General features: G+C 49.6%; 1 protein-coding gene across 2 annotated transcripts in view; it reads left to right on the top strand.

Moving 5' to 3' along the window:
• The window catches only part of PLXNC1 (plexin C1), a 138,095-nt gene that overhangs the window by 94,606 nt on the left and 16,027 nt on the right, over positions 1-27,462 (top strand). For both annotated transcript variants that reach the window (XM_041738315.1, XM_041738317.1), the window contains exons 18-23: positions 2,895-2,933; positions 3,150-3,274; positions 4,750-4,948; positions 9,541-9,687; positions 18,837-19,014; positions 21,186-21,289. In XM_041738315.1, coding sequence (XP_041594249.1) covers positions 2,895-2,933; positions 3,150-3,274; positions 4,750-4,948; positions 9,541-9,687; positions 18,837-19,014; positions 21,186-21,289 — 792 coding nt within the window. The remainder of the gene's footprint in view (positions 1-2,894; positions 2,934-3,149; positions 3,275-4,749; positions 4,949-9,540; positions 9,688-18,836; positions 19,015-21,185; positions 21,290-27,462) is intronic.

Below are 27,462 nucleotides of genomic sequence, written 5' to 3'. Positions count from 1 at the left end.
AACACCCACCATATTTTTTTTTTTTCTTGGTGCAAGCCTTATGGTTGTAAATCAAGAAGGCTATAAGTGAGATTTCAGGTTTTTTTGTGGTTGTACAATATACTTTTTTAAAACTTCTCCTCCAAGAGTACCAGGCACTAAGACTTGTATTTGCCACCTCATCCATCCATTTCTACGGCAGAACACCACCTATGGAGGGAGGTCAGTTCCCTGAATCAGGATGACTATGCAGGACATCAGGAGTCCTATTTCCCAGCTATTTGAGATCCCCATTAAGAATTTAATAGCAATAAAACAACAGAGATTTCTACCATCAACATGAGGATTGTGTAGGCTTTTACAGTTAATGATTGCCCTTGAGTGCTGAGGAGAGTTATCTGTGGCCTGCAAAAGAAATTGTCCTATCTTCTAAAGTCAGTAATCAAGAGCAAGATAAGGAATGAATGCAAAAGATAGTATTACAAGTTGAGTGTTTTGAGGGGGGAAAAAAATCCCAGAAAAAATGCTTATTATTTTAGAAGAGAGTTACGGTTGACCCTTGGACAACACGGGTTTGAACTGTATGAGTCCATTTATACACAGATTTTTTTTCAATAAAACAGGACAGTCCTGTAAATGTATGTTCTGTCCCCTGTGATTTTCTTAATAACATCTTCTTTTCTCTAGCTTACTTTATTGTAAGAATACAGGATATGATACAGAAAACATACAGAATATGTGTTCATGGGTAAGGCCTCAGGTTAGCAGTAGGCAATATATTTGTAGTTATGCTTTGGAGAAAAGTTACATGCAGATTTTTGACTGTGCAGAGGGTCAGAGGGTGACCGTCTGCAGAGGGTGCAGAGATTTTGACTGTCCGTAACCCCTGCATTGTTCAAGGGTCAACTGTAGTTGCAAGGAGCCAAACTGATTTAACTCAAGCTTAGGGATGGCTGGGTGGCTCAGCAGTTGAGCGTCTGCCTTTGGCTCAGGGCGTGATCCCGGGTACCTGGGATCGAGTCCCTCATCAGGCTCCCCAGAGGGAGCCTGCTTCTCCCTCTGCCTGTGTCTCTGCCCCTCTCTCTGTGTGTCTCTCATGAATAAATAAATAAAATCTTAAAAAAAAAAAAAAAACCCAAACCCTAAAAAACTCAGGCTTATATATGATCTCAAACAGTGACTGGGAAAATATGGAAAACCAAAGCCAGGAGGAATCATTAAAGGGGGAGGACCGAGAAAAATAAGCATAATGATCAGAACCCTATCAAGACCTCAGTGAAAATCAAATTTATACTAGAAGATATAGAGGACGGAGGAGCATATTCCATGATGACAGCACTAGTTGAAACATATTCTAGGCTGCAGATACGTCCTTGTGTCAATTAGGCCCTTTACGGATGGATCAGGGGCCACATCCTCTTGGCCTGGAGGTCGGGTGGTAGATTGAGAACTTGAGTGGTCACCACCTCCCAGGCAGCAGTCTGCAGAACCAGAGGAAATTGTCAGTTCACAATGGCCAAGGTGATGCCACTTCCTGGCTCTGTGCCCTGCTGGTTGGCTTTTGGCTTTCCAAAGCCTTCCTTTTCATGGTAGCAGCTGCTTTGTTTTGCTGAAAACAGAAGAAATGAGGGTGAGCAGTGCATCCTACCTTCTAGAAGAGAGAAATTTAAATGAAAGGGGAAAGGAGCCTTAGAATATGGGGAGCATCATAGCATTTCCTTATTTGGGGTCAGGAATCCATCTGTTTAAACTGTCCATAGAAAGTTGGTTCAAAAAAAAAGAAAGTTGGTTCAGCAGAAAAATGTTATGAGCTAGAAAATGGAAACCCAGGATGTGATTTTTCTGTATATTACTAAGGGAGAGTATGACCAAAATAGTTTGAGGTCTTCTGCTTAGGCTAACAAATTTGAAACTATAAAGCAAAAAATTCTCTGCAGAAGAAATTTACTTTAATGAGGTATAAAAATAGCCTAAAGTTTCAAATATTACCCCCAAAAAAGAGGAAGAGGAAAACCTGAATGTTCAAGTTTATATTTTCATTCTGTTGACTCATTTAAAGTGTTACTCAGCATGCTTTTAAAATTTAATCCTTTAATTCCAAGAAGACTTAAGATACATGAAAAAAGGAAAGTCAAATGGAAAAGTTCATATCCAGGAGCAACATAGGATAGCAGATAAAAATAGTTGTAGAAACCAGCAGGACAATAGCACTGTGATCTTGTTTGCCATAAATTACTGATAAAAGCAATAAACATAGCTGACACAGATCTTACGGTGCACTCTTTGTTTTTTTTTTTTCACACCAAACCTAGTAGGCAGGACTCAGTAGTGTCCCCATTTTGCAGATGAGCAAAGTCAGGCACAGAGGGATTACATGACTTGTCCAAAGATAAAAGTAGAACTGAAAATCCAAGTAATTTGGTTCCAGATTCTACCTTTTTTTTTTTTTTCTTTTTTAACCACTTTTCTCACCTCCTCTTCATTGTCTCTGGAGTGAGTGGATGCTACGACCTATAAGCTAAGATCTATAAAAAGTTATGGAGACACCTAAGTATTTACCCTAGAAGGCCAACTGCTTGAGGAGTGGTCTACCCACTTGCATAATCATCTTCACTGCTTCTTTCACTTTTGAGTCTGTTCTTTGAAAGTGTGAGATGCCTTCCTCTACCAAAAACGGGACTGATGCAAAGATAATGATTCATCTTAGAGGCTTTCAGAATTCACCAGTGCTTCTTGAGAGCTGAATAATTATTTATTATGTATTAGAGGATGTAAAATGAACAGAAGCCCAGGGGCTCTTCAGATTAGCAAACAGTGTCTCTACTTTATTAAAACGGACTTGGGTATTGTAACAAAAATACTCTATTCATTTCCTTTGGATGTTATGAATAATGAAAGTGTCTCCTTCCTCTCAGTCAGGTGGCTTCACACACATCTTCACCGAAGATATGCATGTAAGTCTCTAAGTTTTCATTTTTAGTCCATGACTGCCTGACTTTCATAGTGTCCTCATCATCATCATCATCTCCATTATTGAATTTTTGTGACCTTTTTGGAATCATGGATTCAGTATTAAATAATTCATTGTCTTGGAAAACCCATTGTGGATCTACCTTCTAATTTCTAATATAATATAATTATATTATATTATATTCATTTATTTTTTCCAGAACAGAGATGCCACTGACAAGAATGAAAGTCTCACAGCTTTGGATGCCCTGATTTGTAATAAAAGTTTCCTTGTTACTGTCATCCACACCCTTGAAAAGCAGAAGAATTTTTCAGTGAAGGACAGGTATTAGTCAATTTATTTTTATTTCCAAACCACAACCTGAACTTGGTATCCACATCGTTTGAAAACGTGGATTTATCCAGAGGCTATCTGATCGAGAGGATCATGAAGTCACAATAGCTCCATTTCAGATCACGCAACCCCAATACATACTCACATACACTCCTCCCCCACAAAAAAACCCTAAAAAACCCCAATACCAAGAAACAAAACATGAATCCTGAATCAAAAAAGCAGAAGTGCTATTTTCTATTTTTAAAACACCTAAAAATTTGGGAAAAACATTCACTTCTTGTTTACCACTCTAGTTTAAAGTTTAAGAACTGAAAACACAGACAGTGTCCTGGGGTCATGTCAGTGCATGGTTTTCATGGATCAAGGACAAGGGTGGTTGGCTGAAGGCATTAAAAAGAAACGACCAAAAAACCAAGTACCCACAGGACAGTGCCCATTTTCCCTTAGCTTCCGTGGAAACTACCATCGCGTCCAGCCTAGCCACAGCTGGTAGTTAACCTCATTAACCAAGGCTCCTTTTTATGTGCTTCTTTGTCATCTGTAGATCTTCTTCTTTTTTTTTTTTTTCTCTTTCTCTGTTTTCTTTTTTCTTATTTTTTTTTTAAGATTTTATTTGTTTATTCATGAAAGACAGAGAGGCAGAGACACAGGCAGGGGGAGAAGCAGGCTCCCCGTGGGGAGCCCAATGTGGGACTCAATTCCGGAACCCAGGGATCATGCCCTGAGCCAAAGGCAGACGCTCAACCACTGAGCCACCCAGGCATCCCATCCTCTCTCTGTTTTCTTGAGATGGAGTTGGCATACAGCACTGTATAAGTTTAAGGTGTACAGCATAATGAACCGCCTTACGTGAACTGCAAAATGATGACTACAATGAGTTGAGTTAGCATCCGTCATCTCATACAGATACAAAAAGAAGGAAAAAATGAACTTTTAGGGTTCACTTTCTTAGAACTTCCAAATTACACAGCAGTGTTAACTGTAAGTCACCATGTTGTACATTAATTACACCCCTAGCATGTACTTAGCTTATCACTGGAAGTTTATATATTGTGTTCACCTTTCTCCAATGCTCCCCCACCCCCCACCTCTGGTGACCACAAATCTGATCTCTTTCTCCATGAGCTTGATTGCTTTCCTGTCTTTTAGAATCCACATATAAGTGAGGCCATACAGTATTTGTCTTTTTTTGGCTTTTTTGCTTAGCGTCCTGCCCTCAAGGTCCATCCATGTTGTCACAAATGGCAAGATTTCTTTCTCTTGTATGGCTGAACGGTATTCTGGTGTGTGTGTGTGTGTTTTTGTGTGTGTAGTGTGTGTGTGTGTGAGTGTGCACGTGCAAATGTGCATGCACACACACATGTGCACATATACCACATTTTCTTTATCCGTTCATCTGCTGATGGACAGTTAGGTTGTTTCGATGTCTTGAGTAGTGTAAAACTACCTCTATTTTTAAACAGGTGTCTGTTTGCCTCCTTCTTGACCATTGCGCTGCAAACCAAGCTGGTCTACCTGACCAGCATCCTGGAGGTGCTGACCAGGGACCTGATGGAACAGTCCAGTAACATGCAGCCTAAACTCATGCTCAGACGCACAGAGTCTGTGGTCGAAAAACTCCTCACCAACTGGATGTCCGTCTGCCTTTCTGGCTTTCTGCGGGTAAGTGTCACATCCCTTGGCAGTGTCAGAGGTAAGACAATAGGTGGTGATTTTTAGTGGATGCTTACGTCTTTGCCAGGATAAGTCGTAAGCACTCCATGGTGTCAGCCTTTATCCTCTTTTAGACGTGGTCCCTCCTAGGAGCACATGGAGGGGAAAATAAAATTGCTCTTATCATAACGGGCCTCAGCAAGTCATTTAGACTTTTTTCTCTTTTAAAAATCGTATTGTGGTAAAAACGATTAACACAAGAGCTACCCTCTTACCAGAGTTACTTAAGCATGCAAGACAGCATTCTTACCTGTAGGCACAACATTGTGCAATAGGTTTCTAGAACTTACCTTGCATAACTGAAATTTTATACCATTGACTTTTGAGCCTAACTTCACATCGTTAATTGACAACCAGAGCCCCCCTGGTCTGTTAATAAGCCGTACCAAGTGGAGGGAGTATTTCAAATATTGAAGAGAAGGCACTGCTTGCAGGGCCTCTGAAGCCTCTTGGAGATACCCATTCACCTACTAATACTGGAAGCTGATTACACTCCATTCTGACAGTTGTTCTACATTATTCCATTTGTTTAGCAAGGCCCCAAAGAGCTGCTCAGCCCTTGCGTTTGCTTTGTTGGAGGTATTGTATGAATGTGGTTAGAGCCTGACTGAATCTTAAAATCACTTTGAATGCCAACTTGGCGCAGATTCCAGCGGGTCAGAGAGCGGGTCCTGGAGCCCACCGCCTGGTCTACCTCTGGACCCCATCATGCACTAGAGGAGGCTCCCAGCCCCATCTGAGCCTTGGGTTTATAACCTGTAGCACTGAAGGAGATTTTAGGGCTATTCTGAAGCCTAGATGAGAAAATGTATGCAGTGGCTTAGCACCAAGTAAGCACTCCGTAAATGTTGGCCGTTAGTGTCATAAAATATTAATAGGACAAGAAGAGTGTTCTGTTAAACCTGATCTTCGTTCAGCCCATCTGAGGCCCTGGTACAGAAGGTTCTTATCCTTCTTTAATTTCACCAGCCCTCCAGATTCCAGCAAAACTGCATAATTGCGTATTTGTAGCTAGTTCCAAAATCTAATTAAACTTTGAATAAGATACACTGCTATGCCACAGGTTTTAACAGTGCTCCTTAAGTTTAGATCCAAAAGCAGCACTTTAAATAGACTGTGCTTAGTTTAATGTTTAATGCAATCTTACAAGTAGATGCACAACATTTTTTTTTTTTACCAATGCCTTCCTCTCCCAAGGCACTCCCCATTTATTAAGATTAATGAAATCTGTCTTCTTTTCTGTTTACTTGGTATAAATCATCGTATGCTTTGTGGGGAGTGGGGAGGTGTTAGCAGTTATTTCTGGGGCAGATATTTTCGCTTCCCACCATCCTAGCTTCAGCCACAACCACATCTAAACAGAGGCAGCAGGACCCACACCCAGTTCTGGGTCTTAGTCTTAGAAAGCAGACTCCTACCGCACCACCTGTCACTGAAGCAGAAGCCCTGGCAGGAGGACCCCATACTCCATGCTTCCCAAGCTCCTCTTGGGTGATTGCCTGTGCCTTCCTTGCGTTCGAGAATCCTGAGGTAACAGGAAGAGCCCTGGGCTAGGAACCTTGGTCAGAAGCAACAGGTTGAGGCTCTAAATCATCTCAGCCCCAGTTCACTGGCCCCAGTTCTCCGCGTGTCTCCGGGAATGGCACTTTTCATCTGGCCTAGTCACTGGTTTTAAATTTCTTTCCTGCTCTTCCTTCTGGGATCTTGTGATCTGAGCCCTCGAGTGCTGGTTGGAGCCTTGCTTTTGCTGCTCTTGGGCGTTAAATGGGTGAGATGTTCCAAACATCTGGGCTCTCACCCAAACGGCTCCCTTGAGTGGAGGATTCTGGGTTAAGAGGTTGCAGTGCTGACTCACGAGTATCTTGGGCATTTGAGATGGTGAGGGGTGGCGTGCCTCCCAGGAGGAAGTGACATTGAGCTGGTCAGCGATGCTTTCATTTTCACTGGAAAAATCCCCACTGGTGCAGAGGGCCTGACTTCTCACACAGGGTGCCCGAGGCGGATGTAGGACTCGGACAGCCTTGGTCCTTCTGTCCCACTCCATAGACATTTGCCTGGATGCCACTAGCTCTGTGACCCCAGGTAGCTTCCTCCTCTGAGCTCCAGGGCTTGGTGAGTGATGTATTGATAACATTTGCCATTTGTTGAGTGTGCCAGACATACTAAGAGTTTTGCTAATTTTTCCTTATCGAATCCTTTCATTTAATGCTGTGAGATAAGTACCTTTATGGCCATTTTGCAGAGGGGGGAATTGGAGCACGTGGAACAGACGTGACATTCCCCCCTGGTGATGGCACCAGGGTTTGAGAGCTCTTAGCTGCCACTTCCCCGGTGAGGCGGGTACCTTCTCAGAGGCTTAGGGAGGATTTGGGGATGGAACGAGATTCCGGGCATGAAAGCCTCTGGTTGAGCCAGGGCCAGAGTCTGGCCTCACACAAGAAAGGAAGGTAAAGGGCTGAGCTGAGTTCCCACCTCAGGAGAGGGAGGGAGGGTGGGCATGGCTCGGGAAGGAGGTGCGCTGCACCTCAGCCAGCCCCACAGGAGCTGTGCATTCCCTGGTCTGATAACACACCCAGGCTCCCCACAGGTTGACTGACTAAGGACTTGTGTTCACCGGGGTAAAAGAAACCTCGTGGTTTTCTCAGGCAGCCACATAGCAGAATCCCCTGGGAAGGTGTTCAAACCACAGAAGCCCAGGCCTCAACTGCAGACATTCGGGGTCCATAGGTCTAAAGTTAGGGCCCAGGCATCTGAGTGTTTTTCACGAGAACCCCCAGGAATCCTGGGCATGATTACCCAGGGTTAGAACCATGGGCGCGGATAACAACGTGAGACGAGGTATTGCTTCTTGCAGTCCAGCTGCACTCTGGAGAGTTCTGGGGCACTCCCGCATACGGAGCCCATGAGGCTGTAGCTGCCCCCCTGCGCCCCCAACCGAAGCCTCTGTGGCACGGCCAGCCCGCAGGGCTCACAGGGACACTCAGCCCTGTCTCTGATGTGTGCTGGAGGGAAAAGGAGAAGTGGAAGTTCTAGGTTTGCAGTCAGGACGCTTCCCGAGGGGGGCAGAGGCAAAGACCAGAGAGCTGTGGGTTGTGAAGCACTAAATAAAAGAAGTTTCCCATAAGAATTTTAAATGTCAGGTGCTAGTCCCAACATTATCCCCACCTGGGAAATTTCTCAACATTCCACCTCTGTCCTTATGCTAAGGAGGAGACTCAAGGATGTGTCAGCAGGGAAAAGTCCTAACTCCCACAGGCCAGCCCAGGGACTTGGGACTTGGGGAAAGTCTGTTCCTTGTGCTCTAACCCACCCCACCCCTCACCCTCACCCCCACGCAAAATGGCCAGATATTTGCCTCAGAGGATTAGATGAGAGGATTCAATGAGGAAAAGTAATGGGAAAAGTGCCGGGGAGCCGGTGGAGTGTAGGATGCCCAAGGGGCCGCAGGAGGCCCTGGGCCAGGGAGGGCCCGTGGGCTTGCAGGAGTGGGATGGGACAGGTGAGCGGTGGGAGGCTGAGGCCTAGGAGAGGTCTGGGTTTACGTTTCGGGGCAAGCAGGGCAGACGGGGGTGCCCCCCCCCTCTCCTTTGAAAGCAGGGCCTGGAAACTCGCGTGAAGCCTTGGTGGCTCGGGTGGCTTCCTAGGCCGAGGGCGGTTGCTGTGACTCCAGGTCTGGCCCTCGCTCTTCTCGCGCCTACTCGGCAAATGTCTGTGACGGCGACACCGCCCGTGTAGCCCGCGTGGCGCTGTGGGCCGGGGGAGCCAGCTCGCCAGCCGCCCGCTTGAGCCACTGGGAGTCCGGGGGCACCTGCTGCCGCGCCCCTGGGAGCCAAAGCCTGGCGGGAGGAAGGGGCTCGAGGCAGGGGTCCTCGGGCCAGGCCAGCCGGCGGCCGGCGGAACTAGCTCTGGTCCAGGGAAGGGAGCTGGAGCACGTTGGTGGGTCCCCGCCAGCAAAGGCGCACAGGGCTGCCCAGGCACCACCGGCCCTGCACACCATGGGGTGGAGGGCGGCACCGGTGGGGGGACCGCAAGGGGTGATGCCTAAAGGCCACTTCCTTCATCAGAAGCTCTTAACACCAAAAAGCGTCCCCTTGGCCACTGTACAGACCGTTCCGACGTTTATTCTGGTTACCAAGGTTAATCATTGTGTATTTTCTTTTAAATGCCCTTTATTTTTGCTTTGCTCCAAAGGCAGTTAGGTAGGAACGTAAACAGAGTCAAAGGTCCGCATCCACACTGTAGCTGCTGAGCATCAGTCTGCCCTGTGGGAGCCTCAACGTAGAGGAACCGCCCGCTGGGAATTCCACTTCGCTGTGGCCCCCTAGATGCGGGCGTCCGGCGGGGGGAGGAGATGGCATTCCCTGAGCTTTGCGCCCAATCCCGAGGAGAGCAATATGTATTTTCTTGGGAGTCTCGTGTCGATTGTTGGAAAACACTGCCTCCTGTCTCCTGTCGTGCTGCCATAAACTGAAACTTTCACTCTTGGGAAGGCGCGGTGGATTCCGCAGACAGCTCACTGTCGCTTTTGTGTCTTTTCCAAGGAGACTGTTGGAGAGCCGTTCTATTTGCTGGTGACGACTTTGAACCAGAAAATAAACAAGGGTCCCGTGGATGTAATCACTTGCAAAGCCCTGTACACCCTGAACGAAGACTGGCTGCTGTGGCAGGTTCCGGAATTCAATACCGTGGTACGTTTGTGAGGAGGCCTTCCTCCAAGACCCCGAGACAGGCCCGGCTGGGAGCTAGATGGGGGGTGGGGGGGTCACTTAGAGCAGTATCACGCCTACTGCGGGAGGCCTCCGACGATGAGTTAATTAAAAACAGTAGTTGATAAAATATTAACACGTGTTCACATAATAGATTTTAATTACTCGGATCGGGGGGAGAGAATTGTAATGACACCTGGGGTACTCATCAATTTCCAAAGATTTTAATATCAGGATAGCTTATAGCTTTCAGCATCGTCAAAGGAAATGCAAAGTACTCCCTATTCAGCACTTATAATTGCAATCAGAATTTCTCAAACGGCTCTGCTCTGGAAGACAATGTGTGAAGATATATTTCAACCAAATTGAGGCCGTCTTATTTTAGAATGATAACACAAGACAAATTCCACTGTGTTCCCCGTGCAACATGACACCCTTACTTTATTTTCGCGGATTAGTTACAAATGTTTGGTGTCACGCACTTAATGTTCTGTGATCTCATAGATATTTTTAGAGGCACGCTGTAAATCACAGGAAGATGATTGCCGGGCTGCTGGAGGGTTTTGCCCATTTGAGAACTCCTTTCCACCCATCCCCATCCCCACCCCAATCCCAACCCCATCCCCATCCCCACCTCCACCTCCACCCTCTTCCCTCCCCGAAGGAAGAGAGACCAGTTTCTTGCCCATTCACAAATTGTAGAGAGAGGGCCAAGTGTGGCAAGTGTCTCCAAAATTACATAGGCATTTTCTGTGCTTTTCTGTTCAGAGAGACTGGGGAAGGAGATCGCTGTCTGTTGTCTGGCTTGATGTCTAGCTTCATGGAGACTCGTTAGTGGAGGAGGAGGGGAAGGAAAGGCACAGTAGGGTTTTGGTGTTACCCAGTAAGGGGGCTGAGTCTCCTGTGGCTTAGCTCTGGGCGGTGATAACGATGGCACTGTTCTGGAAGGGTTCATCTCATTGGAGAAGGCGCCACGGCCCTGGGGGCCGGGATATGTGTTCTCTGGTGGGAGAACAGTCTAGAGATCAAACTGGTCGAAATGGGTCCAGGTCACTGCCAGATGTGGTGTTCCCCGCAACGAGGCCGAGGCCGGTACCACGCTCAGCTGCCATCCACAGGGCCGGAGCCTGAGGAGCAAGTCAACACTCCTCAGCGCTCTGTTTCTGCAAGCTGTGTGTGGCCGAGGTGGCAAGGGGCGGAATCAGCCAGACAGCTTGTGAAGCACCTGCCCGGCAGCCCCCGCACCCCCGGACTTTCTGATTCTGTAGGTCGGGGTGTGCCCGGGATTCTGGGTTTCTGAGGAGCTCGCTGCTGGCCCAGGACCCACACGTGGAGAAGTGTGGGTATAACGGCGGGGAGCCAGGCACGTTTGCCTCCCACCCCTCCCCTGGCTGACTGTGCGATGTGGGGCAAGCTTCCAAACCTCCCTGCCCCTCAGTCTCCTCACCTGTTAAATGGAGAGGGTACTCACGGCGCCGGTTCCCAGGGTGCTGCAGGGGTGAGAGCCTTGACGGCCCTGGCTTGACCTGTGAAGATTTTCCTAAATTGAACTCGCATCTCCTCGGGCACTTGTTAGAAATCCAGATCCCAGGGCAGCGCCAGTGTGGCTCAGTCGGTTAAGTGTCCAGCTCACGGTTTCGGCCCAGGTTGTGATCTCAGGGCCATGGGATTGAGCCCCGTGTCAGACTCTACGCTGTGCATAGCACTTGCTGGAGATTCTCCGTTTCTCCCTCTGCCCCTCCCCACGCCCTCATGCGTGCTCTCTCTTTTTCTCTGTTTCAAGTAAGTAAATAAATCTTTAAAAAATTAAAAGGAAATGCAGATCTAGGTAGACCAATGCCTAGGCCTTCCCTTTGAGTAAGTCAGAATATTTCTTAAACACTCCAGCTACTCCCAGTGTAACAAAGGACAAACTTTGCATCAGGTCCTGTGACTCCTTCCCCTGTGATTGAGGACAAATGCAGGGCCCTCATCTTACCCCCAGAGAGGTCTACGCTTTTACTTCGAAACATTATCGAAGCCCACAGATCCCCAAAGAGAAATATTTGTGAGTGTATGTAGGTTGGAGGAATCCAGCAGTAATTTCCTTTCATGAAAACGTGACCCCCAACAGGAAGGCGAGGACCAGACTGGGAGTGGGGAGGAGAAGTCAAATGCCTGAAGCAACTTTTGAGGTTTGAATCCTTTTTAATGCTTTACATAGAAACATTTTTTCCACCTTTCATTTTGAAACATTATTTATTTCACAGTCAATTAAGACCATGTGTTTGGGATTTGTTAACTCTCAACGCGTCATCAAAATGTTTCTTGATGTTTAAGGAATTCATGTCAACTACTGGAGTTCCCCCCCCCCCCCAACCTCTATAGCCCCTGGGGAAAAGGCTAATGGGAAATTATGATTTTAGAAATCCCGATAAATCTTCCTTTTCAAATGCAGATTTGCCAGTAGACAGAGACTGGAAAAGGGGTTGGCCACTGGTTTCTAGGGGCCTTGCCTTAAAAATGATTTGTAATGCCTTTTATTGTACCTGTCCCCACCTGTGTGATCCATGGTAGGTGGTTACGTTAGAAGCTCCAGAGGGAGGCACATGATCTGGGTGATGCTTGTGTGACAAACTGTTAGCAGAAGGTCAATATAAAAAATTCAGGGTTTTTCATTTCCTTTCAAGCAAGTTCCCACAGCCTTAACCATCGTATTATAATTTTCTTCCTACCAACCCCCATTCTCTCCCCCTTTCTCCCTCCTCCCTTCACTCCCTCTCCTCTTTCCTCCCTCTCTCTCCTCCCCTCCCTTCTCCTTCTTCCCCTCTCTTCTGTCTCCCTCCTCCCCCTCCCCTCTCCTCCCTCCTCCACTTTCTCCCACCTCCCCCACTCTCCCCCCTCTTCCCCTCTCTCTCTCCCTCCCCTGTCCTCTCTCCTTCCTCCCCTCCCCCTTCTCCTCTCCTCTGTCTCCCTCATCCCCCCTCCTCTCCCTCCTCCCTACTCCTCCTCCTTCCTCCCTCTTCCCTCCTCCCCCTCCCTGTCTCCCTCCTCCCCTCTTCCCTCCCCCCTTCCCTCCCCCTCCCTCCTCCCTCCTCCCTCTCTTCCTTTCACACCAACCCCTCACCTCAGTCATGTATACCCAGTGGTTTGTGATCTTGATTTTCTAAATTTGCCTGAGGTGGTTTATGTAATTGAAAACCAAGGTGTGCTGAACAAACTCAATTGTGTGTGTGTGTGTGTGTGTGTGTGTTTGTGTAAATTCTTTCAAGGAAAGAAAAGTCAGAGAAAAAAAAATCAAGAGCAGCCACATAAGCAACTTGAAATGACAGAGCCTGTGCCATGACAGGGACACACTTAAAAAAGGCCCCAAACTCCTGCGTGGCTGAGGGCTCGGAAACAGCGCCTTGCACAACAACCTGAGAGTTAGGTTTCACACCTCTAAGATTAGGATGTATTCTCCCTGAGGTGTGGGGTGTTTTCTAGAACATGAAGATATCCTGCCAATTTGTTATACATGAAATCATTCTACTGACACATGGGCTCGGAGAAGTAATCCTCTGTTCAGTGCATCCTGGGAGGGAAGCCTCTCTGTCTTCCCTCGGCTGTGAGCAGAGCCCCCCGTACAGTCACCCTTCCCCCAGGACCGAGGAATCATCCTTCCCCATCAGGGCACTGAGGCTGGTGGTCAATGAAAAGGCCACCCTGACCCATTATCCCTCCCAAGGCCAGCATTGGGGAGGGTTTGCACATGCAGGACTCGGTCCCCCTCCAACATCAGGGCATCCAGATGTGACAGCTGGAAGAGGAATAAGCCTCCTTGCTCTGTGGTTTTTCTCCCTTTGCAACATTTGAGGCATGTTCGGTTGCATTGCTGAGGAAACCTCAGGCCCGCCTTCCTGTGCCCCATGTTTAGTGTCGAGAGAATGATTTCAGAGCAGGTCGCCTGAAACTTGGGGAGCACGGAGGAGGGCGGGAGGATTTCAGTTCTAGCAATGCGCACCACGCAGGAGAAGGGACATTTGCTTCACTTTCAAAAGGAGATGAGAAAACCCAATAACTCGTGGCAAGTGTGCTGAATTAGCAAGAGAAGTTTGACTTGTAATCAAAGTTAAGCGAGAAATGGTTTTTTGAACTCTTAAACCCAGGAAATGAGGCTGCCAATCTGCTGTATCTGAGAGATAGCATCTTGGCACCCTGGGAAACCGTGTTCCGACAAACATATTATTGCCCTCGTTCTCATATCTATGAGAAAGTCTTTAAGATTATTAGAAATTCTTAGAAAAAGTACAGTTACACGCCTATAGAAATCTTCATGCCTCCCGGACGGCCCGTTGACAATTCATGCCAGCCGGCACCGGGGGCGGGGGGGGGGTCTCTCTGCACCCACTAGTTACGTTTTGGGGACAATCGTGTTTAACAGGCCACTTCCTCTAGGACAGAGCCCTAGCCACTCTAGAGAGGTTCTCGTCCCTGATGCCTCTGACACAGCGGCTCTCCCCACCCGTCCCCGGCTCCTTCTGTTCCATTTAGCTTGTCCCTTTCAGAAGATCCATTATCCCCATAATTAAACAACCCACTGTCCCGATTAAGTCATTCTCTGTTACTTCAATTACATCCCATTGTTCATTAAAGCCTGATGTTTGCACTTCAGCAATCTTGTTTTTAATACTCCTAGCATTTGTGGAGAAACAGTGAAGTTAATTAACAATTCTTGGGTTTTTGTCCCCCCCCTTTTTCTACCATAGTGCAAATCATTTCCATTATGACTTGCAATAATACCGAAACCATTACTAACTTCATAGTTACTGTTCTGAGCATCCTGATCAAAGAAGTGAAACCATTTTTTTATAATCATTTTAGGTAAGTCATTCCCTCGTTGATGGCAAGCAGTGGAAAATGAAAAATTAACATTAAATGAGTGCTTGAAATGACTTTCCTCTTCATGCCCTTTCTTCTCATACCATAATCTTGGGATTAGAAAATAATTTAGTTACCTAAGTACAAAAGTATTTAATTTTCTTCTTTATAGCTCAAATTGAGTCTGTTATTTCATTGGTAAGGATCCTTATTTATACCTGTACTCCTCAGAAAACGGTTACTTTTATAACAAATCATGGTGGAGATAAGAGGCATTTTTTTCCCCAAAATGTCTTTTTTGACATCGTCAAAGTCAGCATTCCATTCGAAGTCACCATTGCCTAGACCAGGATCAGCAAACAAGAGCCTGTGGGCCAAATGCAGCCCTGCTGTCTGATGTTATAAATAAAGTTTTATTGAAACACAGCCATGCACATCCGTTTACTATTGTCTCTGGCTGTTTTCCTGCTACAACTGCAGAGTCAAGTAGTTGTGACAGAGACCATACAGGCCTCAAAGTCTTAAATATTTACTGTCTAGCCTTTTACAGAAAGTTGGCCAGCTCTTGTCTAGGGCCTGACAGGGAAAACAACTAAAATATGCCCTCACACTAAATCCCAAAACCCCCAAAACCTTGGCCTCTTTCCTCTTTTTCTGGGGACATGGCAATGGAAATGCCTCACCACTATCCATAAATCTGAAACTCATGGGAGTGCTTTGCCCAAAGACAATCTGTGACATATTCATGATAAGCCTACGAAACCAGTCATTTTGGGCTAAATCAGACAGATTCTTACTTGATTCTATCATGAACAGATGTTAGCAAATGCTAGCAAGTATAGAAAACCTTGTGACAGAAACTTAAATTTGAGGAATTTCTCTCCATTAATTTAGTTTTTCTTCAAGATGGAAAAGGCCTTCCTCATACCTCGGTGTGCACCGAGCGGGACACAGGGAAGACCCTGGCTTAAATGGGGTGGTAAGGGGCGAGGTGGCCCTTCCGTGGGGGGATCTTCCTTGATGGGGAGCAAAGCCCAGCGTGTGCTTTCTGAGCCCGGGGTGGGGTGAAGGGGTAGGGCCCTCGCTGGGAGCCCCCGGCACCCCCTCTGCCATAGGAGATGGCTGGTGGAGCACTAATGCATCAGCAGCATAAAAAAAATCAACTTGTGTCGGAACTGACTCTCACAATTCCCTGTGGCCTGTCTCAAATACCACCTTCCCTTTCCCCATCCATCTAGCTGTGGATGCAGTGGCAGGTTTACATTCTTTTACATCCAGTTAAGATTTTTTTTTCTCCCTCTCCTTTTGGTAATGTGTTTAAGTAGAACATTGCCTGTAAAGAGGTGTTTCTGTGAAAGACAATAGTGCCCCTTGGGTGGTCACACAGTCTTATTTCACAAATACCTATGAAACTATTAAATGAGCCGGGATGGCTGGAGCTCTGGTTAAAAGGTGCTTTCTGGTTGGCTTTATCCTTGAAAGGCCCGTGGAATCGTGGAATCACGGAGCCGCCCTCCTTCCCGTGGAGGAAGGAGAGGCCTCGGCAGGTCCCCGCGGGCCATGAGGGAGCCCACCCTGGGGGTCAGGTGTGTAGCCCGACCTAAAACAGGGCTCCCCAGACCTGAGGTTCCTGGGCTAGAGGGTGGGAGCAGGAGCAAGGGGGGCCTGGGTGGGAGGAGGAGGGAGCCCGTCACCCAGTGCTCTGTGGTGCCCACTCCGGGCTCTGCCACCGACCAGCTGTGTCCCCGGGACAGGTTGTCTGGCCCCTCTGTGCCTCGGCTTCTTCCCTCAAAAATGCAGATAATCCTACTTCAAAAAAAAAGGAAGAGGGCACCTGGGTGGCTCAGTTGGTTAAGTGTCTGACTCTTGATCACCATTCAGTCTTGATCTCGGGGTTGTGAGTTCAAGTCCCACATTAAAGCCTACTTTAAAACAAAAAGGGGGAGGTAATGGTAACACAGTCTTCTAACCAGGGGGCTGGGAAGATTAAAAGAAGTGTGCCCATTACTGGCAGGATGTCAGTAAATGTGCTGAGTTGGGAAGGTGAGAGCGAGGACTCTGGCACGGGTGGCTACCCTGGTTCCTTCTAGATGGTCCACCCAGTGCTTGCCCTCTTGCCGGCACTCCCAGCCTCTGTCCCGTCTGGGGTTTCTGGGCTTGTGCACAGAGGGGCCTTCAGCCTCCCTTCTGAGCCTCAACTGGCCCTGATCCCCAGTGTGCTCAGACTGCCAGTGAGGAGGGACCCTCTTGGGAATGAAGGGAACTGCAGGCTGAGACCCCCTGCTTCCCCCAGGGCTCAGACTCCACCGCTTCACAGTGTTAATTGTCAGGTAGAATTGGACCAAGAGAATTTGCGTGCGTGTAACCATAAGCAGGAGCATGGGTGTCAGGGTTAAAGGCCATAAAGAGGAGACGTGCCTCTGAGACCCTCCCAGGGTTTGCAAGTCCCTGCTCCCACGTCCCCGGGCCCGCCGTCTTTGTATCTCCCAATGGCTTGTCCGCCAGACCCCGACCCCCGTGCCCCGAGCTTAACTCAGGTCACCGGCACAGGCGCCCAGGGCCAGTCTGCATTGTGACTCCCACTGAGCAGCAGAGAAAACTCTAGAGTTGGACCTTAGAATGGATGCGCCACGAGGCGCTGCTTGCAGGTCACACGCTCCTTACTTTGCTGGATACAGAGCATGAGGTCCAGGCCTGGCTGCTCATCTTCGGAACGGGGGGGTCCCTGAGTCTCCAAATGAGGGTGCACGACGCTAGCCCTCATAATAATTCTGATAAGGGACATGAAACAGTCACCACTTTTACCTTCATCATCATCTCCATCATCTTGCCCCCTCCAAGCAGCCTAGCCCTGTGCCAAGCCTTTGATGTGCATCATCTCACGTGAATCTCTGTAACAACACTAGAAGGCACGTGCTGTCATTACGACCATTTGAATGTTGAGTGAACCCTAAGGATCCTTGTTCCCTAAGGATCTTCATTCTCCCCTTAAATGTGTTTTCATTATTTTTTAACATTTCCAGTAATCATTTTACATTCCCTCATTGCATCCAGGTTCAAAAACACTCAATAACTGTGCATTTTGTACCATACCCTCGATTCTGTGATGGCCAAGGTGTCCTGGGATCCAAACCATACATTACGCTAATCGCAGAGTACTCATAGCCTCTCCCCAAATCCGTTCCCCCGAGGAGCTGGAGTAGGTAAACTGCTTTGTGTTAGATGTGTGTGTGTTCTCAGAGTAAACCTGAAATTGCTTTTAAATTTGTTTCGAAATACTCCCTAGCTCTGTGTTTTCACATGTTCACAGAGGCCTTCCTTCCCCCATCCCTCTGATTCTGAGTTTTTGCTGCGCCAGGAGAGTGTTGGCTGACAAAACATTAAATAATAGCACCGAAATGTAAAGTAATCCACGCAGGAACAATATTACAGGGTGGGGACCTCGGGTTTTAATGAGGGCTCGGGAAACTGTGAATGAGGCTGTCGGGGCAGAAGGGGAGATAAATGTTATCGTCGTTAATGCTGTGCCTTCAAAAGTGACCTCCTTCAGTAGGATCGATGCGGGGACCTCCTGACCTTTCCTGTCACCTGGCACTTCGCTCCTGGGACTGTCTGGTCCTCTTTTTTTTTTGTTTTTTTTTTGTTTTTTTTTTGTTTTTTAAAAGTAATCAGTATAACTAAGAATAACATCTATTTATCATCTGCATACTTTTTTTTTTTTAATTTTTTTTTTTTTATTTATTTATGATAGTCATACAGAGAGAAAGAGAGAGAGGCAGAGACACAGGCAGAGGGAGAAGCAGGCTCCATGCGCCGGGAGCCTGATGTGGGATTCGATCCCGGGTCTCCAGGATCGCGCCCTGGGCCAAAGGCAGGCGCCAAACCGCTGCGCCACCCAGGGATCCCTGTCTGGTCCTCTTAATAAAGAAGATAATCACCAGCCTGCCCTCATCTACTGAGGAAACTTTTCCATTTTTTTTTTTGTTTGTTTGTTTGGAGGGTGAAATTAGAAGCCACCACTTCTAGAATATTTATGTGTGTATATATTTTACTCTCATGTATTTATTCAATGCTTGCTCTGTAATGAGAGTTTTCACTTTCCTCTTTTCCTTTCCATTATCTCCGAAAAGAATGGATTACAGAGAAAAGATGAAAGTAGTATAATGCGGCGCAGCGTTTGCTAATGTGCTGTCAGGGGTATTAGTAGGACCCGCCGAGGTGGGTGTCTTTTATGACCGCCTTTCAGGTTGCAATTATCTAATAGACTTGGAAACCTGTTTGTATTCTTGCAGGCATTGAACGTCGTCTTTGAGAGGATCCCCGAGAATGAGAGTGCAGATGTGTGTCGGAACATTTCAGTCAATGTTCTTGATTGTGACACCATAGGCCAAGCCAAAGAGAAGATTTTCCAGGCATTCCTAAGCAAGAACGGCTCTCCTTATGGCCTTCAGCTGAATGAAATCGGCCTCGGTAAGGCAGGGAGGGAGCTACTTCGTGCCAGGCCCCGAGGAAACGTCCCCGCCACCCCCTCTCCCTGGCCCGCAGCCTGGAAGCAGCCGGGCCACCAGTTGACCCCTTAGTGGCCTGGGCTGCTCCCCACGGGCAGGGCTGGGGGCCAAGAGCCCTGGGGGCTGCAGGGGAGCACGGGGATTCCTTTCCTAGGAAGCGCTGTCCTTCCAAGACGCTGGGTCTTGGTTTTTGTTGTTGTTGATATTATGTTTGTAAATCAGATGCATGAGGTTGCTAGCCCTGAGACTGAATGGATTCACCTCGCATCAGGAAGGACACAAAGGCGTCAACCCTGCGCCCTCTGTATGTGTCGCGTTCCACGTTGGCATTTGATTTGTTTGTTGTGATACCGAGTGTGTCATTAGCCGGTGGCTCAGGCTCTGGGTGTTACCTCCAGCGCACGCCGCTAATGCTAATCGCATCCTGCATTAGGTGTGTTCCCCGCGCTCCCCCACCACAGGCAGCATCTGCTCTGAATTCCTCTCCGGGCTCTGCGAGGCGGCGGGTGCGCCCGAGCGAGCGAGCAAGCGAGTGAGCGAGTGAGCAGCGGCCTCCACTCGGCTCGATGTTCATCAACATTTTAAAGTTGAGCGCCCGCAGCCCTCCCCAGGGACCGTCGTGGGATTTTATAGCAGATAACGGGACAGGAAAGAAGAGTAGAGTCACGGCCGTGACGGGCAGCGTGACAGGATTCCCGTCCCCTCAGGGTACGACTGTAGCCTCCAGGGAGCAGGCAGCGAGGATGGCCCCTGGCCCCCGAGCCCAGCCTCCGCTCACAGGCCGTGCAGGGAAGGCCGCCCCGGAGCCTGCGAGAGAAGCCGCACGTGGGCCGCCGCCACGAGGTGACGTGGCTTCAAGAGAGGGCGCCGAGGTACCTCCCGTCCGCCCCGCCTGCTGCCCTCGCTGGGCGCACTGCGGGCACCCGGGGCCCTGGGGCCCACCTGGCTGAGGCCGGGTCCGAGAGGCCGCCCCAGGCAGGCAACAGGGGACAGGGGAGCGTCAGGCTCTGGGGGAGCCCCAGCCACCCGGGCCTAGTGGCGTCCTGTCGGCTCCCGGCCTCAGGCCCGTCCGTTCCTCCTGGTACAGGAAGGCGGGGGCCAGAGCAAGCCAACCAGAAGCTTCGCGTTGTTGTCTGGTGGTCGGTGGGGCCCAGCAAGCCTCCACCTGAGGCTGCCTCCAGCCGAGGCTCACACACTCGGGGGCCCGGAGCCTCAGGGACGGTGTCAATGGCGGGCGTTGGCCCCCCTGGGACAGCAGGTGGTGGGACCCGACTTAACTGGGGAAAGACACTTGAGCTCAGGGGACGGTGCCACTTAGCTTCCGCCAGTGTCATCAGATGACCCTGTTCTTTAAAAGAGGACACAGCCTGAACGCTTATGTGCCCTCTCCTCACCTTGAAAAGCGTTGGTGCTGAGTTGACATTAGTAATAAGAAAAACGTTGGGAGGGCTCAGGCACGCACAGAACGCACACCAGTGGGCCCCCTCCCGGCCAGCTCCACGACAGAGTGTGAACCGTGTGGCTCGGGCTGTGCACCCCCACCCGGGGCCTGGAGAAGATGGTTCACAGCGCACCTGCCCGGGAGCGTCGGCCCCCCGAGGGGGCATTATTTTGTTCTCATTGGTTTGACATCCTGGCTTAGCCTCAGAGCGTAAGCGTCAGGGAGAGAGACACAGGCTTAAAAGTCAAATCCCTGGGCACCCTGGGCACCCTGGGCACCCTGGGCAGCCCGGGTGGCTCAGCGGTTTAGCACCGCCTTCGGCCCAGGGGGTGACTGTGGAGACCCGGGATGGAGTCCCACGTCGGGCTCCTGCAAGGAGCCTGCTTCTCCCTCTGCCTGTGTCTCTGCCTCTTTCTCTCTCTGTCTCTCATGAATAAATAAATAAAATCTTAAAAAAAAAAGTCAAAGCCCTAAACACAAAACAAATACAAAACAAAGCTCAGGTGACCCGTCTTGGCTAATATTATCTCCGAAGCTTCAAACAAACATTAGCCACTTTATTTAAGTTGTATCTATAAATAACAATTGCTGCTATTATCACAGAGTAACCTTTAAACTTTCTCACTATAATTTCAGAGAACAAAGTACACACACACTCTCTCTCTCTCTCTCTTTTTTTTTTTCCTTCCCAGAGCTGCAAGTGGGGACGCGACAGAAAGAACTTCTGGATATTGACAGTTCGTCTGTGATCCTCGAGGACGGAATAACCAAGCTAAATACCATCGGCCACTACGAGGTAAGAGCAGGGCTCAGCCCTCGACGCTCCCCCCCAGGCCCAGTCCTGACTCAACCGGCTCACCTCCAGGTAATGCCACGTAATTTCTTTTTTTTTTTTTTAAGTCACAGAACTCCCACCAGTTTCTGGCATAGTTTGCAGACTGCTTCCTTAGTCGCGCTTCTGGAAGAGCCGGGAATTACTGCCTCTCGTGGCCTGCGGGTCCCCTGGGTCCCCCTCTGCAAGGCCTTTGATTGTCATGTACTGATCCCTCCGCATCCTGCAGTCTGGGTGGCAGGTGTCACCTCACTTCCCTCTACGGTGTTCGCACAACCACATAACCTTGGCAGAGGGGCCTTTTTTTTTTTCCTAAAGAACTTCTACATCTCCTGTTTGTTTACGATAGCCAGCCTTGGCTCCTCTGGCCTCTGGCCCACATGTGGGCTGAGCCCAAGGTGGGAAGGGCGCCTGTGACCTCCCAGCGCGCCGCGTCCTCGGCTCTCGGCTGTGGCCGCTCTCTGCTCGGTGCCAGGGTTGCCCGCAGAGGGGCGAAGGCCGGGTGGCCTACAGCCTCAGCAAGGGGGTGAGGAGGGGCCCCAGGCACGAGGGGCCGCCTGCGGGGTGACAGTGCTGTGGCCCAGGGTGTCTGGGAGGGCTTCCTGGAGGAAGCTCTGATTAAGCAGAGGCCTGAGGGTGAAGGGAACCTTGCCGGGCCGGTGCCGGCATGCCTCACAGGGAAGCCCTGGGGGCCCGGGGGCAGGCCGGAGCCAGGAGTAGCCCAGGCCTTGGAGCCCTGGCGCCGGCCTTCCTGTGGCCCCGGCCTGGGAGGGAGGAGCTGCTACGGGCCCAACCCCGCAATGGGAGCGCTGGGGCGCTGGGGCTTGGGGCCGCACCAGCAGCTGCTCAGAGCGAGCCGGAGCCGGGATCTGGACCCCACGCTGGGGCGCCACACTCTGCGGCTTAACCCCCCACAGCCTGTTGGGGAGGGAGGCCCGAAGAGGGCACACAGACGGTGCAGCCCTGTCAGCTTCCTCCTTTGACTTTTGTCCCGAGAAGAGTCCCAGGAAGCCACTGAAGCAGGATCTGCGCCTCGGGAACGCCTGTGGCCCGTGTGGCTCTGGGATCCGCATAAGAGGCACAGCCTGGGGATGGGGACACCCTGAGCAGCTGCCGCTAGAAGAATTTCCGGTGTGAGTGATGTTGGCCGGAGATGACCGCGTGGCTCCTGAGATGGGGACAAGCCGAGGGATCAGACGGGCCGTCTCTGGGGTAAGGGCGCTCAGGATGGCGCTCAGGATGGCGGGGCGCACCCAGAGCTAGAGGAGGCCACAGGAGATGGCAGGAGCCGCCCCCCAGGCCTCTTGGAAAGTCAGCGCCTCCTGTCCTCAGGCCTGCGAAGTCCCCGGAAAGGCCTTTGGTCCCCACAGGCTCTCCCCTCGCTGGCGTGAAGCAGAGACTGCTCCTGAGGGACAGGGGACACCTCTTCCCTGGGGCTCTCTGGATGCGCAGTCCCCAGAGCTGGTCTGGAAATTGCTGCTTCGGGTGACACCCGGCTGGGTGCTGTCCCTGCAGCCTCCGCTGGGGCACGTGGCAGAGAAAGCTGTGGAGGGACAACCTGCTGCTGTGCTCGACCGCCTGCAGCCCAGACTTCCAGCCTGTGAGTCCTCCGCCAAGGAGCACAGGCCTGTGGTCTGTGAAACTCCCCGGGGACGTCCTGAGAGCACGTGTCTCCGTGCTCCGGAGGGAGCTCCGTGGCCAGGAGGAGGCTGGGGCCGGATGCTGCCTGCGCCAGGTGCTCACACGGGGGCTTCGCTTGGCTTCTGTCAGGAGCGTAGGGCGCGGTCTCGTCGGCAGGTGTGGAGGGACCACGGCCGCAGGTGCCCTCTGTGGTGCTGGTGACTGAAGCACTTGCCTGCCCCACTGTGCGGCAAGGCTGGGCCACCCGGTCAGGCCCCCCAACCTGGGGCGGGAAGTGGGCCACAAGGGAAGGGCTCAGCCTCTCGCTGCCCGTCATGGGGAAGGCAGGACAAGCTGGCCCGGCCGGGAGAGGGAAGAGCCACAGCGCTGCCCGCCAGGCTGGGGAGGTGGCAGGAGAGACGGAGCATCAGCCTTCGCTGGAGACACCGGCCGCACTAGACACCTATCTGCTTAAGGATGATAATGAAATTAATCCGGCCTGTAGTCACTTCCCGTCCAAATGATTTATTGGCTTCATACCCTAGCATTGCCACATGGTGGTAATAAATGACAAGACTAGGACACGAGGGCTTAAAGGATTCTCCTTATGTTTAAAAAGCTAAGCCGTAAGGCAAATAAACTCAGAGAGCTTGAAGGAAACTGGGGAGGTCATTGGCCCTGTGCTCTCTGCCTAGACCATCTCAAATACCCTGTGTTTCAAAGAGTGCTGGGGGGTACTCTGGTGGTATCCACCACCACCCTCAGCCACCGAAATCTATACCCCGCATCTCCCCTGCAGATTTAAAATTTGGAGTAATTTGACAGGGGTAGGCTGAAGCTTACTTTTGTCCTTTCGTTAAAAAAAATTTTCTCCTGGAGCTTGCATTTCCTTCCAAAGAGACAAGATGCTAATTACCACTCTTATTCATTTACTAAAGTACCCTAGTTTGAGTCACTATAAGTGCTTGAAAGCAAAAAAAAAAAAAAAAAAAAAAAAAAAAACCACCAACCTATATTTCGTTTAAAAATAGGGTCTAACTCAGAATGTTAAGTGATTCAGACTCATCTCCCTCCAATTAGCCCAAATTAGTTAGGTTTTAAAGTTAATCTTTAGTGACGGCCAGTTCCTCCTACCATCTAAACAAAGTCCTCTTGCTGGAGTGGGAGCCTGTTTCTTCTCGCCTGTTTTCCATCCTTGGGGCAAGTGGAGTGTGGCCCGTCTCCTTGGAATGGATTTGAAGAACAGGGATCTCGAGGGGATCTGAAGGCACAGCAGAAACCTAGCATCTCATGGGCCGGATGCAACATCCCTAGCCCCAAATTGCTGGCAATGCTGTGTCGTCTACGGGCTGGTTGCTTTGTGCAGCGACCCCGGCACTGTTCACACGCATCCGCACAGTGCACGTCCACCACCACCCTAGGCTGAAGATGCCCTTATTACCCTCCTTTTCCATCCGATGTGGCAGAGGAGGGCGGGTTTCTGCTACAGTTTCATTCTGCCCCATGCGGACAAGGGGTAGATAACGCCCCTTACAAGCACATTAAGGCAGAGGCCTCTCTGTCCCCTATAACCAGCTCCTCCCCGAGTGCTTCCTTAACTGGCCGTCACTGTGTGTCATTTGCGGTGAGGGAAGCTGCACTGTGTTCTAGAGCTGACGAGGTCAGGTGTATGGGCGGGGGGGGGGGGGGGGGGGGGGGGGGGGGGGGCGGTTCTCTGGGTCCAGGCTTTCTTCCCCTCCCCTGCGTTCCCCTGTGACCTTTTGCTGGATGGTATTATTGCTCTCACACCTTGCTATCGAGTGTGCACAACAGGCATTGTGTCCGGCAGGAAGTGTTCTGCTAGAGATTGCACCTCTCCTCCTGAGCTGCAAGGTTTGAGGTGCAGAAAACACGTGTCACTGCTGTGGTGTTGAAGGGTATTCTCGTGAGAGATGCAGGCTGATACCACAGTGGCCACTGCTCATGCTAATTGGTTGTTCAAAGGATATTGAAAGCTCACAAGAATGTTCCAGAATGTCTGCTAGGTGAAGCCAGTGGTCCTCCCAGTCTAGTGGGCCATCAGTGATACTAAAATGAAGGGATCTGACTATCTCTAAAGGTCTCCCACAGCATGGTGACGACTCCAGTATCTACTGCACAAGCCCGGAGTGCTGCTTGTATACCGGGCACTGTTCTGGGGGCCCTTACAAACGGCACCTGCTTTAGTCCTTGGTACCTGGTGGGATGGACACGGTCATTATTCCCATTCTAGGGCCTGGGGAGGCTGAAAAACTTGACCAAGTTCTCATTAGCTCTTCTCGCTGATGCCCCAAGGATCAGCAGAGAATAGGAAGCAGATGGAATAAGGGAATCGTCCTGCAGACAGTGGCTCTTCTCCTTACTTGGAGCCAGGCGTGTGTGGCCCATGCCTGCCGCCACTAAAGCAGCCGTGGTGAGGGAAGTGACCAAATCATGAGAAACCCTGGTAAGCTACCTTCTCTGATGTCAAATTCAAAAAGGTAACGTCTTCTAAAGTCTTCTGATGAATCCCGTGTCTGTGAGCTTACCGAAATGCTTCCCTATGCCTAATCCTGCATCATTTAAGGCCAGTCTTCCTTGAAGATGACAGCGGTTGCCCTCATCAGATGGGAGGCCTCTTTCAGGCATCTGAGAGTTCACAACGCCAGCCTGACCAAAAAAAAAAAAAAACAGGGGAGCGCTTAGGTTCCCAATGACAGGCACAGTCTTAGAGGCCATACTCGCTCCCAGAAGACAAGGTTAGGGTTCCAAGGGTCCTCGGAGTCCTCAGAGGGAGCTTGCTACTGGCCCAGGCTTAATCCCAAGGCTCCAGGGAAGAAGAAGGAGCCCTAGTGGCACTTTAACTAGTTTCAGGAATCCTTTATAGAAGTCTGTCCTGTCAAAAACCACATGTGTGATTTGTGTTTTGGGAATGTTCTGATGGCTCCCGAGCCTCCTTTGCTAATAGACTGAGCGAGGTTATCCCTCAGGCCCTGAGAAATGAGACTCCTTTTTCATTTGCCTCCAGCCTTGGGGTGTCAATGAGAAGAGCTAAGGGGAGATGGGGAGAGCAGGAATGAGGAGAGGTCGTGGGGGTGACACCTGCTGAACAGAGGTCTGTTTTCATATAAGACCATTTTCGGAATGAGGGGTACCAGTAAAGGTTTCCACATGGTGCTTTGTATTGATTATTGTGTTTTTGATCTTTTAAGAAAAAAAAAAAAGTGTCACAATATTTTACAGTTTTCCATAAAATTCTTAGGCTAAAATCCAGCTTGTCTCTTAGGCTACATGATATGAAATTACCAATATTTGACCATTTCTTACTTACAAAAGTGGCAGTTTTGTTAAGGTTAAATGTAAGTTCAACCTTTTGTATGTAGAAAACCTATTTTTATAGAATTTTCTTCAACTTATGCCACAAAGAAATGTGGCATTTTCATCACAAAGAAATCCCACCTTCACTTGGACATGACTTGGAGGATTATTTACCTTCTGCTTATTTCAGGAGTGATTTCAAATTGTTGACATGAGTTCCTTTTTGCCCTGTGTGGTCACAATCCCTAATTCTGATACGGGGAGTCTACGGTTTTATCCACCCTGTCCCGACACGGGCCAGTCATCACGGAAGGGGCACAGCCTTCCTGCCTCATTGAATCCTGGAGCACTGTGAGACTGGAAGGAATTTAATTTGAAATTGTCGTGTGTTACCAGCTCTGCTCTGGGCTGGAGAAACATTCCTGCCATAGATCCATCTAGTGACATTAATCTTTCTTTGATTTAATTTGGTTTTCATTCCTAAAGTAGGGGCCCACAGGACGCTCCCTGCCTCACAGGAGCACAGGAGGATTAATGAGTCACTCTTAGGAAAGCATTTGGAGCTCCTCAGATGGAACAAACAGTATCATATTTTTAACACTTTAGATTCGGTAGCACTTCTCAAAAAGGCATTTCTGTCCTTAACTCAGCAGCAGCTGACTTGTGCAAAATAGAAAATGGAGACCTTCCCCCACTCCCCCTCCCCGCAAACCAACCCCAACATCTGTTAAGTACAGTAGTTTCTATCTTACAATGGTGTTAAAGTGTCACGTGGGGGGAAATGTTCCAGCCCTAGAGCAGCTGGGAAAGTTAGAAATACACTCAGATACACACATACACAACTCATCCACTAATAAAATGCTTTTACACTTGCTCTTGGGAGATAATTTCAGAGTAAAATTTCCTTGCTACAAGCTGCGGCTGCGCTATCTTAATGCCTGAGCACAGTGCCAGCAGCGAGTCGTTGCCAGCTCTTGAAAAGACATTTGAACTTTTGGCAGCGCTCCTTATCAGAAGGCCCATCCGTGGTGTTTGTGATTATAGACTAAGGGTGCTCACGTTCAGCAAAACAAAGCGTCTGACAGTAGTGGAGTATTGGCTCAACACTCAACAGGATCCGTTTGGGATTCATTCTTTGACAATTACCCAGAATGAATCACCAGCTTCCTTTTATGAAAAGATATTTATTGGCTTAGAAACAG

This window comes from Vulpes lagopus, chromosome 23 (genome assembly GCF_018345385.1).
Source record: "Vulpes lagopus strain Blue_001 chromosome 23, ASM1834538v1, whole genome shotgun sequence".
In the NCBI taxonomy this organism is placed as follows: Eukaryota; Metazoa; Chordata; class Mammalia; order Carnivora; family Canidae; genus Vulpes; species Vulpes lagopus.
Note: the sequence above shows the minus strand (reverse complement) of the source record. Positions and strands in the feature narration are given on the sequence as shown.